This window comes from Rhipicephalus microplus, chromosome 4 (assembly GCF_043290135.1).
Source record: "Rhipicephalus microplus isolate Deutch F79 chromosome 4, USDA_Rmic, whole genome shotgun sequence".
In the NCBI taxonomy this organism is placed as follows: domain Eukaryota; kingdom Metazoa; phylum Arthropoda; class Arachnida; order Ixodida; family Ixodidae; genus Rhipicephalus; species Rhipicephalus microplus.
The window spans coordinates 57,612,333-57,633,268 of record NC_134703.1 but is presented as its reverse complement, the minus strand read 5'-3'; the positions used below and the strand labels follow the sequence as shown (position 1 = coordinate 57,633,268).

At 45.6% G+C, this 20,936-nt stretch overlaps 1 protein-coding gene and 1 non-coding gene across 2 annotated transcripts; one reads left to right on the top strand and one right to left on the bottom strand.

Annotated features, from left to right (window-relative positions):
* Positions 1-495: 495 nt before the first annotated feature.
* Positions 496-10,951, top strand: LOC119172663 (putative ammonium transporter 3). Its single transcript, XM_075893066.1, has 7 exons — positions 496-625; positions 2,298-2,856; positions 3,976-4,047; positions 4,801-4,860; positions 6,238-6,311; positions 9,174-9,490; positions 10,631-10,951. Exons 1-7 carry the CDS (start codon positions 496-498, stop codon positions 10,949-10,951), a joined length of 1,533 nt encoding a protein of 510 aa, XP_075749181.1.
* On the bottom strand, positions 4,440-4,558 carry LOC142814797 (5S ribosomal RNA). The gene has a single exon (XR_012895103.1). It is a non-coding gene; the product is annotated as a 5S ribosomal RNA (ribosomal RNA).
* Positions 10,952-20,936: the final 9,985 nt, after the last annotated feature.

Sequence of the window (20,936 nt, the reverse complement as noted above, 5' to 3'; positions counted from 1 at the left end):
CTGTATCCTCTTATTCTTATCATGTTTAAACACCGTCCTGTATGCCCTACATAAGATTTTGCGCTGTTGAGAGAAGTTTTTGTTCCTGCTGTTTGATAATAGTCACATCGAACTGCCGGCAAGTCCATTTCACAGACCCTGCTCCTTCCCGAAGAAAGATTAAAAGAACCTTGGACGAAGACATTCACTCGATACTTAGGTTAAACGTGATGCGTTCCTTCACGCTACCGTTGCAATGAAACGGAGAAACACCATTACCGATTTATTTGTGGGTCCATTCGGACACGGCCAAGAACCCGATTTTATGCAAGCACGAAAACGCAGCGTTAAAAATTCATGGCCCAAGTTTTCATCGGTCCGATTCGAACCACAAGCTCTCCGAACGTCATTTGATGCCGCTCAAACTGGCAGCTAAGAGGCATGCCAGCCAAAAGAGAAAAGTGCACTTTTAAGGACACTGAGGAACACTGTGTCCTTGTTGGTAGAGCAACCAGCATGCCAGCCGCACCCGACTCCGAGATAGACACCACAGTTTCTCCGACTGCCGAGCCGTACGAAGAGTTCACGTACGACGATGCGACATGGGTGTTGACAGCGGCCATAGTTATATTTACTATGCAAACCGGTAAGATGCACGCACCTCCTCTCTTTTTTTATGTCATGGATGTTAGCCTCATTTCATTCATCTGTGTTTTCTAACTGACGCCGATTGAAACTGTTCGAACATGATACAACATTGGTTAAATTTAGTCAATAGGAAGGTTTCAATTTACTGAACTCAGTGCTATCCTTGCCTGATCACGTCATGACTGATAAATTTGGAGGTTGTAGGTCACTAAATCATATCTCAGAGCTCAATGCATGCATAAAAACATTTCCCTGCCTTTTGTGAGTGCGAAAAACTGTGGAATAGAGGGCAACCAAGCAATTAAACATTACAGCAGCATGAATACAGTAATAACTACCTTATTGTTATCGTATCTGGCTCTTCCACATATAACATGCGTAGCGTAGTTCAACACACTAGTTTTCTCCTGACTGTCGTCACGGCAGCTCAGTTGACTGCAGCTCAGTTAGCGCTCTGTTTTTATTAATGGCAGATCAATATGACATTCACTGCAAATGAGTTCTGCGGGAATACGGAAGGTGGACGTAGCTTGTTGTTAGGCGGAGAATTCATTCCTCCAGCGTAGAAGACTGTGATAACACAATGTCCTTGCCTCACGCCTCCAATGCTTGTTTCAGGGCTTACAAATTATTTATGGTGAAAGACATGACACAAAGTGTAGCTAGGTTTCTTTCGTCGTCAGACCACCAAAAATAGAGGAACGGGAGCGGACTCCAAACAACGTGAAACCCACACTTTGGGACTTTTATTCTTTATTTCGTTCGAAACGTGAAAATCTAGAAGTTCGCTTGACATCATGCATATAAATGCATTGCGATGGAGGGAGAGGAGAGTTGATACACCCGATTTTAATTATTGTTGCAATTACAAATGCATGCGATGCCGACCAATCATTGCATAGACTGTGGTCATTTTGACGGACATGCATATCACAATCAGCTGAAGCCAGCGCAAACACCGTTAATGAGGAACTCACAAGAAGTGTCCAGGTCGGGAAATTAATAAATGTCTTTTATGTCGCGTTTAGGGTTGATATCGCAATGGGGGCTTAATAAAACAGCATTTTCATATTCTGATTGACTTGGCTAGCGGTTAGCGTGGGTCCATGTGTTCGCGTCAAATCGAAGACCGTTGGCATTGTACTAAGTAACCACAATGTTCACTAGAGAAATATAGCGCTGTACTTGCACAATGAAAGCCCTCATCCAATAACCAAAAGCACTCAAGAACATAAGGCTTTGTGAATTCATAGCCTAATTTGGTTGCTGTGAAATATAACGTAGCTTCAACCTGCTTTGTGCTATTAATGTGATGCTGCTTCAAGACTGTCTCGGCGCGACAGTTGAGAAAAATGCTGATTTCTAATGCGTCGGGGTTACAAGTTCTATTTAATTTTTTTAATCACAAAACAGTGAACAATATTGCCGGTGCACACCGCACCTGCAGACCTTTCACAATGAAACAGTTACACAACAAGATGTAACTGCCGTCTCGAAAGCGCACACATGCCGCTTTATAGAAGCTACCTCTACTCAGGCGGGCTTCACACTTTCGCCTGCGTGGGCGTGCCTGTCACTTTGCCTCCATGTTCGGACTGCCTCAGACACATTTCACTCTCGTTGTTTTTAATCTACGCCGAGCATGACAGCCACAAAACTTCGCGGCGCAGGCTTCGGCCTTCTCGAGTCCGGCTGTGTGTCGCAGAAAAACGAGGTCAACATCCTCATGAAGAACGCCGCCGACGTGATCCTGGGTGGCCTCACTTACTGGCTATTCGGTTTCGGCCTGCAGCATGGTACGGGCAGTAGCCCCGACAACGACTTCAGCGCCGTCGGTCGGTTTATGGTGGACGCCGAGACGGACGATATGGGCCTCGTGTTTTCAAGCTTCATCTTCCAGCTGTCATTTTCAACCACGGCCACCACTATCGTGTCCGGGGCGATGGCTGAGCGGGCTAACTACAACGCCTACTGCGTGTTCTCGTTGTTGAACACCATCGTGTACTGCATCCCGGCCGGCTGGGTTTGGGGGGACCACGGCTTCCTGAAAAAGATGGGTGCCATAGACTTCGCCGGTTCTGGCTGCGTCCACCTGCTCGGTGGTGCGTCCGCCCTGGTAGCAGCCGTGCTCTTGGGCCCGAGACGTGGTCGTTTCGGCGATGCCAAGGACGACAGGGTCCAGCAGATGAGTCGCCCTACTAACGTGCTGCTAGGAACATTCACGCTTTGGTGAGCACGCACCTTCTCTACCTAATTTCATCTTCGACAAGCCGCACGGGTGTTCACCGGTGCGTCCAGGCACTTTGATTATTGCACGAAACAGCGCAAGAAGGGCGCCACTTTGCGCACGGGTGTAAGTTGATGAAGATTTCATCATTCACAGGTTTTTCGTCTTGACTGTCACCCATGTGCATGTATTGAAGTATTCGTAAGAGGCCTTCTCATCGTTCTTTCTAAACAATACAAAATAAACGAAATTCAAGAATCGCTAATGGCGGCTGTTGAAGTTTCTCTAATGCGTTTTCGTCACTGCTTAACTCTACAGACGAAGCTGCGACATCTTCTTACGAAAGTTTTCACAGTAGAATCGATATAACCCGAAAACCATGGCTGTAAAAAACCATCGCCATATCCACAAAGTGAAATATGTTAGAAGAGCTCGCTCGGAGATGCATGGAACGTTTTTTGGCGAAACTATTTCTGTAGAAATGGTCTTGTTAACGAGCTGGCACATGTTGAGCACGTTGAAGGCAGCGTTGTTGGCCACGTTCCATGACCGGCACTGTGCAGTGCTGGCCATGTCGATCGGCACGTTAACCTCCTGCCCCTTTATGCCATACTGGCCAGTGCCATGAGTCAAATGCCTAGCGCTCATAAATGGCAGACGTGGAGCTATAAGGTGTTTTTCAACGGGATTGAGAGCAGGCAGGGGAGGACTCTTGGGAGGATATCTGTACCTGTGCGTAAAACTTATCGTAGGAACTTGTAAAGTGCTACCGTGCCTACAAAGTGACCTGGACGAAGTGGACATAGTCTTGAAAAGGCGAGCGCGCGGGCCATCGAAAATGTAGTGAGCATTGTTGGAATCGCATTATTTATTGTGAAGTAAGAGAAAAAAAACCCTCTGCGTGCACCATAAACACGTAGCATTGTTAGAATCACAGGATAGGTGACAGCGACAATGAGTGGTGACCGTAGAAGAGTACACTATACACTTGCAACACTGGTGTACACGCCATGGCAGCCACCGCCGAACAAGCCGCGAGCAATAGAAGCTTGCCGACCAGGCTACCAAAGCAATCTGAAATGTATTGTGGACTCCTCAATACACCCGACGCGTGTGCGCAGGTGGGGGTGGCTTGTGTTCAACTGCGGCAGCTCGTTTGGCGTCAGGCACGACAAATGGAAGTACGCGTCCAGGTATGTATTCCCGTGCTTATCTGCCGGCGTACACATCTCATTTCACCTCATACCTTTTATTAAAAAAAGAAGCAATCTGCAATAGGACTCTGATCTGCAGGGAAGGTTGGTTCATATAAATACGAAGGCACAGCGTTCATTTCATTCATTCATTTGTGGGGTTTAACGTCCCAAAACCACCATTTGATTATGAGAGACGCCGTAGTGGAGGGCTCGGGAAATTTTGACCACCTGTGGTTCTTTAACGTGCACCCAAATCTGAGTACACGGGCGTACAACATTTCCGCCTCCATCGGAAATGCAGCCGCCACAGCCGGGATTCGATCCCGCGACCTGCGGGTCAGCAGCCGAGTACCTTAGCCACTAGACCACCGTGGCGGGGCAAAAGAAGGTGCCACCAGCACTCGGTGTTCCCAGGTGGTCTCCCTCCCAAGTACTGACCGAGCCCAATGCTGCTTAGCTTCGGTGATCGGACGAGAACCGGCGCATTCAGCATGGTATGGCCGATGGCGAAGGCACAGCGTGACTGAGACGAAGGAAAAACTCCCAAACCACAGTGCGTTGTTAGTCAGCACTCGTGCGTGGTGTTTGTTCTTGGTCCTTTGTTTCATTTACGCTGCGTCTTCCTGCTGAAACCTGCACCTACTTATGCAAAAAAAATGAGGTGCATTGGCTCTGCTATAATCGAAACCCTCTGTCCTCTGAAAAAGAAAGATTAAAGACGTATCTATATTCTTTTACTGTATATTTCAGGGCAGCAGTGACAACGATAAACGCTTCTCTGGGCGGAGGCATTGTTGGAGTCTTCTATTCGTACGTATTCTACAAGCTTCGTCTTCATGAGTGTGGTACTATGCGAAAGATATTTCTGCCCATGTACATAATGACATGGTATGCTTTACACTTTTTGATACTGAACTTGAACAGTAAGCCTAGCTTACCATAGCAGGGAGCATTTAGAGAATAAATAGATTATTCTCTGAGATTTCAGCAAGGTTAGTCACAACTGTATTTCTGTTGATATTGTGCTCTTAATCCTGCTTTTTGCACTTCCTTAGATAGCGAGTTGTCCCGATTTAACCGAATTCTTTGTAATGAAGACTCCTAACAATTTTCCAGCCAAGAGATAAAATGAGTCCCGAACTTGACTTTTGTAGCTATAACATTTGAACATGTTTAATGTGAGTAGGGGCAGCCGAAAGCCTTAAGCGTGGAAATAACGCGCCTGACCTTTCGGCAAGATTTCTGCGAGATTCGTTAGTGCAAGTACAGTGTTTACAAAGTGCTTCATGATCTCGAGACATGTTAGAAGCCACAGAAGAGTTTTTGCTCTCGAAGTGTTTGTTTTTTCTCATGGCTAGCTTTTAGCACTTTCCTTAACTCCAGCTTTCCGTCCACACCTGCATAATTGTAACCAGAGCGTCTCATTATTTCTCAGCTCCTAAGCACACCTGTGTTATGATGGTGTGTAGTTTGTTGGTGACCTTAAGAATCCTATCTTTCAGAAAGAAAAAATTACTAGGCTGCCTGAACAGCTTGAACAGCCCTACTTATTCCCCCCTCCCACGTAACTATATATTTTTAAGGATTTCCCTTCTGCGATGCCGTTCTGTTTCTGCCTTAACTGGTTTGCTGTGGAAAAGATGACGTTTATATCGCCTCGGCTACTTCAATTCTATAGGTGCTACAACCAAGAAAAAAAAAAGCTTGCGCGTCTTGAAGCGCAGAGGTCAAGTCTCGTAAGTTATAGTTAGTTAAGAGATGTCTAGTCACCTTTTATAAACTTCCATGTAAATCTCTTGGAAAAAACAAAGGTGAAGAGAAGTACCTTTCGCGCTTTCCTCAGCGTTGAGAAACAACGAGTTACAGTTTATTGAGCTCGCGCTCTTCATGTAGAGTCAACGTTCAAAGTTGCTAAAGAGGCTTTACAACTTTAGAAAGAAGATTCTAGAAATTTATCTGGCTCTATAAAGGTTACTTGGGGGTGGGGGTAGGTTGAAATACACCACTTTGATCTGAATTGCGGCCGGACAGGCAGATGTGGTAGTGTGTTACATTGTGTTCCATATGCTATGGCGAAAAATATTTTCGGGGGTGGGGAAGGGGGCACGAGCCCGGTGTGGCACCCCCTGTCCACGCCCCTGAAGATTACCTTGCTTAATTCAGAATCGTCTTGGTGTTTTCTTACAGGTACTTCATGACGCGCAAATTTCTTGTCGACGACATAGTGAACGCCATCTTGACAGCCCTTGTTGCCGTCACTGGTGAGAATTGTGTTCTTTTCTTCATGTTTTTGCATGAAATTTGATTTCTGTCTCAAAGACAGATATGCCGCTCACGAGATGACTATTTGGCGCTGCGCTCGCTCGCGGAGTGAGCGAAACGAAAAGCTTCGGCTGAGTTTCACTCAATAAGTACTTAATTTTTAGTGAGTTGGTTCATTTCAGTACGTCCTATAGTTTCACTTCTGTATGAAGCATTTCAGAATGGTCCTCACCGTAATAATTTACACCTACGAATGAACGTTAGGTGCTAAGAAAATGAAAGTACTTGCTTTTGCAGAAAGAAGGCTTGTACCGTCCGTCTTCTGTGTTTTGATCGTCTTAATCGATCGCACCATACTAAATGTGCTAAACTTCGAAGTGTAGCTTGAATTGTGGCTGAAGACGAAATTACAATTTTCACGTTTCCTTTTTCTTGTTTTTTTTTTGTTACAAGGATACATTTTTTTTTCATGAGGTAGCGATATAAGCATGCAAGATTTCCTAAAAGGTAACTAATCGATTTCAGCAGGTATAATACTTGGCGCTTGTTAATAAACGAACAGGAACGTCTTCAGTATCCCCCGTGGCAGCTCAGCAGACCTTGTTGGATACATTCCTGCTATATGCAAGCGCTGAACTTGTCGATGCAGCCATAGGTGCTTAAAAAATAAAATGTAAAGGATTGACATCATTAAGCGAATTCTACAATGAAAAAGCGAAACGCTGTCCCACCGGTGATTGAAATAAAGTTCTAGGTGAGTAATTACATATCATGATTTAAGCTCGATTTCTTCGAATTCCGTGGAGACGGGGATGATGTACACCAAACTGTGTTTTAACCGAACCACCCATGTAGGTGTAATAAACACGACACTAAAACAAGGCACCAAGACGCCCTATCATGACAACTACTTCTTCATTTAATAGTGGAGCTGTTTGACCCTCGAGGTTTGGCTTCAACGTGTGTGCATGAAACTGCCATCACCTGGAAAGTCAGCCCCTGACTTCGTCGAGCTTCACCGAGCTCCGCACAGGTGTGCCACGACTGTGCGAAGCTAGGCGAGGAATCCCGCGGGGTCTAATTGAGTAATTTAGTAATTACTCGATTCTAATTGCTGTATTTAGCCACAACGTCTGTCCGCACCTTCACCTATATCTCCTTCGTACTTTCCAAGCTTGCGCAGCTGTGTAGGCGAAGAAAAGCCGTGACGTCACTCCGCGTCTACTTCGTTCGTGACTAGTGTTGGCATAGAGTTTCCTAAAATTAACTAGCGTTGACTCTGGTGCTGGGATGGTTCAGTGACCATAGAATTATGGGTATGACATGGACTTGCCTAGTCTTCGTGCTTGCGGGTGGTGGCCGCACTTGTGGCTTCGTTTATTGCTGTGTTTTGGTATTGTTTCGAAGGAAAGAACAAACCATTTTTCACTTCGCCACCTGATTTGAAGTGGTAAGCCTAAAAGGTTAAGGTAGTGAAGAGTAACTGCCAAACATTTGCCGACTGTTGTTTCGCGACAAAGCCTCAAGCCACGCGAAGTACGAAGGCTAGGCAAATATATGTCATACCCATAATTCCCATGCTCGCCGAAGTGCTATGCTAGGGTGGCACCCTATAGCTATGCGTTTCAGCTCCCATAGTCAGTAGTGCCGGAGTTCCCTCTAGTGTATATTTAGGAGACTTTATGGGCGTAGCCTTTGTTGGGCTAGAAAGAGAAGTGGGGGTGAGGAGGAGAGAAAGGAGACAGGAAAGACCAACACTGTCCTTCCACCATAGCCCGTTATACATTGAGTCATGGACCGGGGTTCTTTTTTTTTTCTTTCATTTTGAACTCCACCATAATATATGTCCTCGCACTATGGGCGTAGCCAGGGGGGGGGGTCAACCCCTCCCCCTAAAGCTTTTTAAATTTTGCTTGCGTATGTCTACACGCACACATAGAAACGCACGCACGACCATACATAAAGTATATATATAGTTGTACGCCCGTCTTCCCCCCGAAAAAAATGCTGGTTATGCCCCTGCTTTGCAACAGTATCTGCCCCAATTTTTCTTTGTCTTCTTTTGTTCTCAGTTCGCGCCACACATTCTTTCATTAACCTATGCTCCATGTCCGCTGCGGTGGAGGCAGTGGTTGATTGATGAATATGTGGGGTCTAACGTCGCAAAACCACCATATGATTACGAGAGACGCCGTAGTGGAGAGCTCCGGAAATTCTGACCACCTGAGATTCTTTAACGGGTGGAGCAGTGGTTAGGGTGGGCAGCTGCTGAACCGAAGGTGGTGGGTTCCATCACGGCCGCGGCGGTCAGATTTCGATGGAGGTGAAACGATAGAGGCCCATGTACTGTGCGATGTCAGCGCATCCACCAGATTGTTGAAATTTCCGGAGCCCTTCATTGCAGCGTCTCTCATAATCATATGGTGTTTTCGGGACGTCAAAACCACAGATATTACACTATTAAGCCGTGCTCCAACTAAAATCTATTTCTTCGGCTGTATGATTTTCATAACAGACCTCTAACTGATTAAGTTGGGTTGGGCCCTTGGCCCAATTCCAACAGTGTAACTGTGGTCGCAAGAGCGGTGAATTCCTTCCGACAAGCTACTGGACCGCATGCACGGATATATATAACATCGCGCTAATTTCATTGGAATGTATACACTCACCTACCAACCTACCATCGTCACAAATCACTGTTTTTCTTATCCGTTCCCTTCCCCCGCTGTATGGTGTGTAGCAGGCTAAAGCATACTATCACCCAGGCTCACCTCTCTGCCTTTCTCTCTCTCTCTATTATCTGATTCACCCAATTCTATACTTTGCTAAAGCGATGACTGCAGTTTTCACGCGATATGCAGCCGGCTCGGGTTTCTACTCCGCCTACGAGAGCATCGTGGTAGGAGTGACAGGCGCTCTATTCGCCTGCTGGGTGCCGGCAGCCCTGGAACGACTGCGCATCGACGACCCCGTCGGTGCGGTTGCCGTGCACGGCGTGGGTGGCATCTGGGGCCTGCTAGCCGTCGGCTTGTTCGCGGACGCCGACTCTCTACTACGCCTGACGTCTGGCCGCAGCGGCCTCTTCAAGGGTGGCGGTGCCTACCTGCTCGGCGTGCAGGCCCTCTCAGGACTCTGCATCGCCGCTTGGAGCGTTGTCACCTCATACGTCTTGCTGAAGGTGCCTCCACTTCACCGATACAGCCTCTTTACACAAAGACCCACGGTTACAATGGTGGCCTCTAACAGCGTGAAAATACGCGGAAAACCCTAGCAGCCTGCACGGTCCCGTTGCGGCGTAATTTCGGCGCACCACTACCACTGCTTTGAAGCTGTTCAGCCGCCAGGCAGTCAGTGTGATTTGGAACACGTGAGAGAAATTCGAAAGCCGTTTCGAAGCCTTCGATATACTCTGAGTTTGTTGCCTGAAAATTTCACTTTAGGCAGGTGAAACTCAAACGCGCAGCTCATGTAGTGCCAACTTCATGTTGCTTTATATAGCGAGCTCTCGATGGCGATCGGTTGTTTCAACTGCCTCAGTGTAGAGAGGTTGAAGTCTACATCAGCTCAGCCACATCATTTCTGTAAGTTAACTAAAGGAAGAAATAAAATATGGTTACTTCCAAACAAATAATAAGTAAACAAATAAAACATATAAAGAATAGGATCAAGTAAAATGAATAACATGGTAATCTGCAGTTCTCTTAAAGGAGTTCACATTGCTGAAGAACGTACACTCACACATTTCTAATTTTTCCCACAGTACACGGAAGAATACATTTCGTATACAGCGGCTCATAGCTGCTCATCGCAAACGCTTATCTAGTCCAGTGTCATTTCAACAAATTATACGTTAGTGATTTATTGATTTATTGATACGTTAGTGATTTATTGATTAGTGGTTTATTTATTAATTAATTTATTGTTTGTTAGTGATTATTGATTACTAATTATATTCTAAATAAACTGAGACTTGTTTCTGTGCATATTCGTGCTCCTCACAGCCGGACGTGACGCCGAGGAAGTTAATCCAGTTTTCCTCCTATGTGAAACCATGTTTCGGCATTGCGGCGTTCGATATTACATTTCCTTGGCGTATACTGTACACGTCTTCAGCTGCGAGTGCATATGTACCTATACTATTCCAACGAACATTATCGGTCAGTAGCAGCTATAGTATTCTGCTGGGCAAGCGCTCGTTGCAAGGTTACTCGCAGTGGTTCATTTCGATATTACATTTCCTTGGCGTATACTGTACACGTCTTTAGCTGCGAGTGCATACAAACCTATACTAAGCCATTGTTGCTGCTCTGCTCTCCAGGGCATCAACTACGTGTTGCCCATCCGCATGACCGAGCTGGAAGAAGCGCTGGGCGCGGACCTGATGGAGCACAACCTCAGCTACCCGGACTACGACTACGACGCGGTGCTGGCTCGCTTCCAAAGTCGAGGCGTCGACGTCAGTCACGTGCCTCCAATCTCGCATCGCGGACGCTTGGACCGGCGCATCTTCGACGAGTATTTGCTCGGCACGCGGGGCCGTGACGCTCCGAGGCCCGAGGGCAGGCTGGCGGCCTACGTCACGAACTACGTCAGAGAAATGCCCCGGAGATTCGGCACCCGCACGTGTACCGTTATTTAACGGAGATTCTCGAGCTACAGAGTGTCGGCAAATGCGAATTAGAATAAAACGACTGTCACCGTGCACGCTTCCTGTGGTTGTGTCAGTTCTTGATTTGACTTTGGCGCCGTCAGAAAGGATGATTGATTGATTGATATGTGGGGTTTAACGTCCCAAAACCACCATATGATTATGAGAGGCGCCGTAGTGGAGGGCTCCGGAAAGTTCGACCACCTGGGGTTCTCTAACTTGCACCCAAATCCGAGCACACGGGCCTACAACATTTCTGCCTCCATCGGAAATGCAGCCGCCGCAGCCGGGATTCGATCCCACGACCTGTGGGTCAGCAGCCGAGTACCTTAGCCACTAGACCACCGCGGCGGGACGTCAGAAAGAAAGCTATATGTTAGGATACAAAAAAAAAAAGAAAACTGCCTAGCCGTGTATCCCCCCATGTCTGCTGTAGTGGTCGTTGACCTCTCTGAACCCCTACGAGCAGTATACTGAATCAAGATGATCAGTTGGGAAAGTTTGTTGTAGTTCATTGCGCAAAAACGGCGTGTTTATACGAGGGACAGTAAGGACGAGGACGACGAGGAACATGTCTTGCGCAATCCTCGGCTTTCACTTGTCTAGTAACACGCTCTTTTGCCGCAATAAAGCACTGCGAGTAAGTTTGCAACGAGAACTTGCCCAGCTGAATACTACAGCTGCTACTGACCGATAATGGTTGTTGGAATATTTCGGCATCACGTACATCACACAAGAATATGTGTTTGCTCGTTCAGTCTAGTAAACATCGTAGTAAACCATTTTTTTTAGGACATGATATCTATTCTTTCGTGATAGTATGCGTATGCGACGGAAACACACAAAGACAAAATAGTAATAAAAAGAAAGACAAAATTCAGTGCACATATGTATGTTTTCTGTCACGCCAAAGTAATATATACATACTCTGTCTGCAAGTGTCGCACTCCTTTTGTCACAAGTTATGCAGGAAAATAGATGAGGAGAGACAATTGCGCGCTGTCTAACCAACGTTTCAAAATTACGAAGTTGTGAGTATTTTTTTTATTTCTCATCAGCCATATAGTGGTTAGGTGATTATTATGGGCCATTGCTTAGTGCGACAGCATGTAATTGCGGTCACATTGTTATGGTAGCTGAGTGCTCTTACAAGTGCACGTTAATGAAGTGAACGTGGTCGAAATTAGTTATCAGCTGCTCAGCCCGGAATTCCCCGTAATTTGCATGTTGCTTCGAATAGCTCAAATCACAGCATGTAATACTTTTTCCGAGTATTTTCATTATTTAATTTAAGTAGCTTCCAAATCTAATCGTACTTTTTATGGAAAACATTATTGAGATGACTCCCTGGACGAAGACCCCCTCCAAGTTTCAAGACAGACGAAGTCCCAGACAGTCACACAACGTCAGCTGCGATGCGAGTGTGGTACCTGAATGTACAGCCACTCTGGTAACTCTTATGTAGAGTGTGCAAAAAATAAGTAGTGCCAAGCTATTTCCTGGGCATAAAAAAGGCTCCGTCCTGACGCACGCGATGTGCTTTAATGAACATGAATCATGCGTTGTACAGTAATGTTTACGTTATAAGAGTTATATACCTTATTAAACGGCCGGCTGGAGATATTGCCGGTAACTGAGGAGCTTGTGAACAAGATGAAGTAAACTGTATGCCCGCCTCGCATTCGAGTAATGTCATGTATAACATATTTGGACCAACTAACGAGAAGTATGAGAGACAGTAATGAACAAGAAAATATTTTTAATTTAACCTATGAAGCCGAGTTACAACGGAAGTCAGAAGAACACGGCGTAAACAAAGCATTTCCCTTGTAAGTTAAAGGGCAGATTTAATGCAAAGCGTGATGGAAGGTAAATTAAATACAGATTTTTTTTCTCCGATTTGTGTGGAGATGCATGTATACGTTGTGAGAGGCCCTTGTTGTGTTTGAAGCGAATGGGAGCTTTGTGGAATCGGTTGTCATGTATCGAGTGCTAATAGGTGGTCATCTCATAGCGAACGCCGGCTTGCAGCAGCAGATGGCACCGTAGCGACAGAAAACACGACTACGCATAAGATGGGCAACGTAGTGAAGTCGACACGCAGCCACATTCGCGTGATGCATGCAATTTCTTTCCATTTGAGTCGAGGCGCAGTTGCCGAGCTGTCAGTTTTCTTGAGTGTTAGCTGATGTAAAGTTTAGACCTTGGCAGGGGACTATGACCGCTCGCAGCCATGACAGCGTATGCGGAGCGTAACCCTTTAAATTGAAGGCGTCACGCTGGACGCAAACGTAAGAGTAAACAAACCTACAGATCTTATCTTCTTCGTGCCTTTAGTTTATTAATCAATACAATGGAAGTAGCCGGCGACAGTTAAGGCGCCAAGATCTCGTACAAACGATGGCAACGTTGAACTCCGAAGAAAACGTACGGGCCATCTGAGTGTGGCAGGCCTGCCACTTCAAAGCAGACGCAGGATGTATGAGCAGTGAGTGAAAAGGGTTACTTGAACTAAGGGGCTCAATTTTCGTAGGTGACAAATAATAGGTGATGGGGTCCAACGTTTCAAAACCACAATATGATTATGGAGAGACGCCGTAGAAAAGAGGAAAACGATTTTTCTTTTAATAGCAGTATGCTCTTGCACAACCCAAAAATTGGCACGCTTACCGCTAAAAGACGCTTGGTTAGCGAGAAAACAATCAAAAAGAGACTGTGGGTGGCGATGCCACCTTAAAGTTCCTGTATCAACCACCATGACGTCATAAATTTTAATGGCATATAATAAAGCCTACGGAGCTCCTAACTTTGGAGCTACGTAGGAAAAATGAAGCCCAATGTCTGCTAGCATACAATGTTCCAAGAAATTTCGTCGAAGCAATGTCGCTAAAATACGACAAATACGCTTTTAAATTTGTGACATCACGCGTGCAAACTAAGGCGCAGAATTTAAATATGGTACATTGACCTTAATTTTCTCCTGTAGTAATAATGGTAAGATTAAATACATTAGAGCTCTAAAAATACTTTCTCAATCTAAACCAGTTCACTGTTTCACTTCAGCGTTCGCCCAAATCTTCTTTTAAGTTCACCTTCAACGTGCATCTAAATCCAAGTGAAGTGGTCTCGAGCATTTTCGCTTTCATCGAAAATGCGGTTGCTGCGGCTGGGATTCTACCCCAAGCCATGCGGGTCAGTCTATAGCCAAGCTGCACAATAACCAGACCACCATGGCGGGTTTTTCGTAGGTGGTGATGATATGAAGGCAACAAACATAAATAATTTCTGGGGTTGTGCCGAAACCATGACATGATTTTGCGAGGCATGCCGCGATAAAAGACTCCGGAAGTTTTCACCATCGGGCCTTCTTTTACGCGCAATAGCATCGCGTAGAAAAGGGGCCTCTAGCATTTCACCTCGATCAAAATAAGACCATCGCTGCCAGGATCAAGCCAGCTTTATTGTCGGTAGCCGAGCCGAGCACCGTAAGAGAGAGGGAAAGAGAGAGAAAAGCAATGGAATGACTGGGATGTCAACCGGGTTGCCCCCGGTTCGCTACCCCACACGGGGGAAGAGGGAGGGAAAAAGTAGAGAAAGAAAGAGAGGTAAAGTAAAACACACTAACACGCCTTGCAGCGTTTACCGTGCATGCCCAGAATGACATAAAACTGTGAATCGTCTCACAGTACGGGCCAACTTCGACTGTGTTAGATAAAAGTACCCTACAACCCCTGTATAAAATCGAGGCGGACTATTACTTCAACTAAAGGGTTCGTTTTTCGTAGCTTTTCATGAAATGAAACCGACAAACAATAACAAAATCGAAGAACTATAGAGAATAACAATTTTCACTTTGAGTGGAATACAATATAGTAATAAAGAAAATGCTAATAAACGTGCGAGACAATGCCAGTTAGCCACCGATGTGCTATGGCCATGGCATATTTATTATGGCGTTCAAGTACACTGGCAGTTCGTTTTCAAACTCTACTGTAACAGAATCCAACGACCCACCTTGTAACGAGTCTCGTTTTGTTCGCGCCATTTCTCGACCTTAAGTGTTGCAGTCGTAAATTACATGCATCGTTCCGCAGCCCAGGGAGAGTGTACCAGCTGCCGCGACTGTACGCTATTCCCCGTCTCGACGTCCCCAGTCTGGACGGTCTAAGCTCAGACGAACAATTGTGGCTTCGGCGAACCAGGTCTTGCACGTGTCGAGAAGCTGGTCCTACTCGAATACAACGCGACGCGAAAACACGGCAATTAGGAGAACAAGTCGACTCTTACGTGTCGCATCGGCAGGCACGGCCACGACGACTGGCGCCATCGGTGTCGCCGGGAATTTTGTATCGCTCTGCCACTTCTCGGCGTCGTACGGCCACGCCACGCTCCAACGCGTTGAGAGTGCGTTGCGGAACAGCCCACCACGCCAAACCTGCATACGTTTGCACCGACACCCGCCCACGCCAAACAGAAATGCAAAAACCAGGAAAGATAAGCACTTTCATTTGGACTTCTCTTGTTTCACTGTTTTTTTTTATTTTCTTGATTTTGTTTGAGGAATTGTCACCAGTTCATTTTGTCCTTGTTTTGGGGACGGGTGGTAGAACGTGAAGTTGTTACTGGCGCGACTTTCCTACGGACTCCTTGGTTTTGCTGATTTTGTGTGCCTGAAACCGTGAAGTGACACTGTGGCAGCAGTGCAGGCTTGCCTGCCGACGCTTGTGCAGCAAGCGGCCGCATTCATGGTTCCTTGAACACGACGCTTTATAGTTTCAATTGACAATGTCCGTATTGACACTGTTTCATTTTGATTTTTTCTGCTTCGTTTCGTGCATTGTTGAATGCGCCATGAACACGCCTGCTTATTCTGGACGAACTGCTTTCTTTATCCTGCTCCAAATCCACCTCAAAGTCACGTGGAGTATCCACGTGACCTCAGGGGCGGTGTGTGTTAGTATATATACACCCGAACCAGAGGCTCCGGTCAGCATCGGTCTCTTCGTCTCAGACAAGTAACACCAAACAAGAAGAAGAGAAATATGGTGAGCAATATAGTTCAGTGTACAGCTATAAAATTAAAGCCGTAAATTATTGTTAAGTAGATGCTTCCAGAGCCAAGAAAAACAACTGTTCTCACTTCATCTCATTGATTATATGTCGAGTCTTTTCCTAATAATGCAGACCTTAAATTTAATACGTCTCGGTTCAAGCTGTTCGAATTCAATGCATTGGTTTTTAAGGTATTCTGTTACTTATCGCGGCTTCGTTATTCAGTATTGGACCGATGAAAAAGCTCGGTCCTTTCCCTCCATGCACTTAGTGTGAAGCACGAGAAAAAAAACTTAGTGAATATCTCGTCACAGTCGTTTCTCAACTAGAAACTATCATGGCTTCGTGATAGAACTAGACGAATAGTGTTATAACAAAGACTAGTTCATTACAATGTGAAAAGAGACAAACCAGCGGGGCAGTCCTGAAATTTTCGCAAAGCTAGGATCGTCGGCATTCTAAAACAGCTCATCTTCATACTGAGGGTTAAAGGGAGTCAACGAGACTATGGAAGCCTGTTCGGTGTTGCGATAACATTCTAGCTTTGCCTATATCACTTTTCAGAGACAACACGTGTGCTGTCTCAGAGGATTTCGTTTATATTAGGTAGTGTAGTAATGTTCATTCGGAAAGGGTTTTGTAGTTTCCTTGCTGCTCACCTGTCAACCCTGAACACATTCGCTTTTTCTCTGTATGGCAGGAACAATCACCCAGTAAAAATGCGGAGTTTTCTTGAGATTTTTGAAGTATTACTTCAAAGCTTACGGAGAGAGCAACGTGTACATCAAGCCGTGTGATGATAGTGGGGACGGTAACTGAACTCGCCTTCAAAACGAAGCACTGTTACGTGTCGAAGCTATATGTAAAATATTTTGATATCACTGTCATTGTACTGTCTCTATTAAGTGTGTGGATACATTTTGGTTGTTCTGGACGCTAGATGTTTAAAGGAGGGAGAGAAAAAGCTTACTGTTGTATGGAGAAGTTAGCAGCGGCAGATCTAGTATTCCACTTTACGTCGAATGGCAAGGGACGAGCGAAAGGACGCGAGCTAACACCATGGCTCGTTAGAAATTATCTCCAGCAATTATATTAGTTGATTATTGTGTGCATTTTCGACAGCGTTTCATCGCCTACATCGCTGTCCTCGTACTGACGGCTGCTGTTGCCCTCGCCGGCTACCATGGTCACGGCTACGGTGGCTACGGTGGTCACGGTGGCTATGGAGGCCACGGAGGAGGCTATGGAGGTCACGGAGGTGGCTATGGAGGCTACGGAGGTCACGGAGGAGGATACGGAGGCTACGGAGGTCATGGAGGATACGGCTACGGAAGGCGATGACCGATGCCCACAAAAGCGCATTTCCTACACCGGGCGCAACGAGTGCAATGTTACAATAAACCATGACCTGCACAGCAGGTGACGATAACACCCTACTCTGAGCAGTGAGTGATTAAGGCGTAAGTCTGAGATTCCTCATCAAAGGCGAAAGTGGAACGTCAGCGGCGTCAACACGAGTGATGCAGAAAAATCATCACCACGTCATGTCGTCAACATATTAATCATAAACGGCTCAGAACGCCAAAATTTGTGTGATGACCATGACGCCACATGATGGCGTCATCACATAGCATCGTCGCTTGGTACAGGGGTGAGCCATTCATGGAAGCAGTGTAAAACTTGGCGTATTGCAGAAAGCTCGCAATTCATATCCACTATTAAGGGAGGGAAAAAGACTACAGTATACGTGCAGAAAGCTCTCGGTGGGCAGAGAGAGGATGAGCAACATCGACTCCGAAAAAAATAATGATTGATATGTGGGGTTTAACGTTCCAAAACCACCATATGATTATGAGAGACGCCGTAGAGGAGGGCTCCGGGAATTTCGACCACCTGGGGTTCTTTAACGTGCACCCAAATCTGAGCACACGGGCGTACAACATTTCCGCCTCCATCGGAAATGCAGCCGCCGCAGCCGGGATTCGATCGCGCGACCTGCGGGTCAGCAGCCGAGTACCTTAGCCACTAGACTATTGCGGCGGGGTCACGAAAAAAAAAGAAAAAAAAATAGGATGGCTCTCACCATCGCGTCGCCTTGGGCCAATGCAGAAGGGACCCTGGCGGTTATCAAATGCGATGTACTTAGCTGCCCTTTGTGCACATATCTGTTACTTACGCCAGCACTTCGACTTTCATTCACTTGTGATTGCATTTTAGGTGGCTCGTTGAATGATTCCTTGAGAAGTAGGTTGACATGGTTAACCACGTCAAAACTACTTTGACGTGGTTAAGGTGGCATCGATCTATATATCTATCGATTAATCTTAAGTGCAAGATACACCGGGTACGAAAATTCCCTTTAGAAGAATTCATCAGTAATTTCTTTGGTATCATTTGATCAACCAATCAATCAACCAATTAATTAATATTACTTAAGTATCCAATCAATCACTGCTTGTCCCAACAGGAATTTATTGCACGGAGAGAATCAACGCAGTCGAGCTGCAGCACACTGAAGGAATCCTCTTTGATCCGACCGTTGGTTATTGCTCTATTGCGACATGCTTGAGCAACAATACTGTCAGAGCGAGAAACAGCTTCAAGGTGTTGACACTATTTTATCACTGTTTCTGCCGCCGCGGCCTTATATCCTCCTGGTACGACAGTCGTAACGGGCAGACGTTGTTTATCCTGTGACGCCATATATATATATATATATATATATATATATATATATATATATATATATATATATATATATATATATATATATATATATATATATATATATATATATCTGTGTGTGTGTGTGTGTGTGTGTGTGCACGTCTGTATCGACCTGTCGGGAGGTGAGGCAACTGTAAATGTCAACATTCCCCAATAGAGCCAGGATATTATAACCGCTACACGTGCCAAGGACTATGACGATCACTTCCCTGCTGTCTGTGGATGAGGAGTTTCACGGTGGATTTTTACTTCAGTCTCGGGAGCATACGTTTCTCCTTACGTTTATACACGCTCAATTTCCCCCGTTTCAAACGGAGCTCCCATTAGCACCTTTAAAATGACAGTGCAGGTGATTGTGTCGACCACTGGTACGTGCAGTGTGCGACAAGTACGTCGTATTACAGTCTTTCGATGACCACCACTATCACGTTAGGAAGACTGGTGAGTGAGAAAATGTCATCAAGACAGTTTATTTGATGGATAGATCAATAAGCAGAGAGAGAGAGAGAAATCTTTAATAAAGAGCTGGAGAAGCTTGTCTGGCTTTTCGCCTGACATGCTGCTCCAGGTGCTGAGGGATGGTTATGATATGTACACTGATAAACACATAACACATACAGCCGCACACACGCAGACTACACTTTTGTGTTTTGTTTGCTTAACACTGGAGAGGGGGACGTCACTGGACAACGCTGAGAGATAATGATGGTTCTTTTCTCATGCTGTGCCGACTTTTCTTCATTCGTAACAATTTCCCTGCGTTGCACGTCAAAACAATGGTATTTTTATGAGGCAGGTTGTAGTGGGGAACAAATAATTGATTTTGACCACCTGAGGTTCTTTAACGGGCGCATTAAATCAAAGTGCATGGGTGTCCTAGCATTTTGCCCACACCGCATTGCGGCCACCGTGGTCGGGAATCGAACCCTCGTCCTTGATATCTGACGCTTAAGTGGAGGCTTTTTGTCAACGAAGGCTACAGGATTTCAATCCATTGCCGCAGGAGGACGTAGACAACAAGATCAATAGCCCGGAAATTAGGTAGAAGGAAGATAAGCGAGAACGCTTAGGAGAAGGTGGAAAAGATGGAAAATGTGCGCAGAGAAAAAGAAAACAGATTGCGGGGGTCGCTCGTAACTTCCTAAGAATGTGGTGACGGAAATTTGGTTGAAACCATGGCATACTTGAAAACATGGCTATGTGGGATCAAGCTCTCAACCCGCGTGGCAATGCATAAACAGTATGCAACAGAGTTTGCCAAATGCGACAGCATCGCAAACACCAGACAGAATAATGTGGTCAACTTGTTCGCGTCGGCGCTCGTTTTGTCACCTGTTTTCTATTGCTATCTTTTTGGCAGTCACCCCAGTTCACAGATATCATTTATTTATTTATTTATTTATTTATTTATTTATTTATTTATTTATTTATTTATTTATTTATTTATTTATTTATTTATTTATTTATTTATTTATTTATTTATTTATCACAAGCGAAGCTCCTTAGGTCCACACTCCGCTGTCGCCGCCGTCACCATCGAAGCTCCCCTGCGCTGGGCAAGCGTTCCGAGCATAATTGGAAGCGGCAGTGCATGTGCGGCGGCAGCGCGGCAGAGGGCTTGCGCTGCGCCGCGCGCTCCACAGACTCACGCGCATTGTCGTTCCCACCACCGAACGCAGCCGACGCTCATTTGCGTCCCATATGTAGAGCTTCGCTTGTCGGTTGCATTTGTACATGGAACAACTGCGAACTTTTATTATCTATTTATTTAAATGCCTTACAGGCCCATCGAAGGGCACTGAGACATCAATAATTACTAAACCAAGAATAATAGACACAATAAACGAAGAAAAAACAACAACAACCAAACAAAGATTACAGATATGAAAGGGCAACGACGTTATACAATACCAGCGCTCCAAGAGATAAGGTTATCCCCAAAAGTTATACAATTAGAGATCGATGCAATGTCATCCGGAACATCGTTTCTTAGAACGATAGCAAGCTGGACGAGTGGGTACGTATTAATCGTAAAGTAGTTTAAAACGCGACATTATCTGCACGCATTAATTCAATCTAAGGTATATATGACTTCACCCGCTCATCCGATCCGCTCTCCTTACCTTCGTTCTTACTCGATACCCTTCCCTCCCCTTTCTCTTTCTCCCGGCTTCGCGCCGTCCGACGCGTGCCGCCC

Excerpts from the sequence above, each read along its gene's own strand:
- LOC119172663 (XM_075893066.1), top strand. The coding sequence starts at position 496 with ATGCCAGCCGCACCCGACTCCGAGATAGACACCACAGTTTCTCCGACT. Across the intron at positions 626-2,297 it reads TATATTTACTATGCAAACCG|GCTTCGGCCTTCTCGAGTCC; the intron begins GTAAGATGCACG and ends TTCGCGGCGCAG. Across the intron at positions 2,857-3,975 it reads CTAGGAACATTCACGCTTTG|GTGGGGGTGGCTTGTGTTCA; the intron begins GTGAGCACGCAC and ends GCGTGTGCGCAG.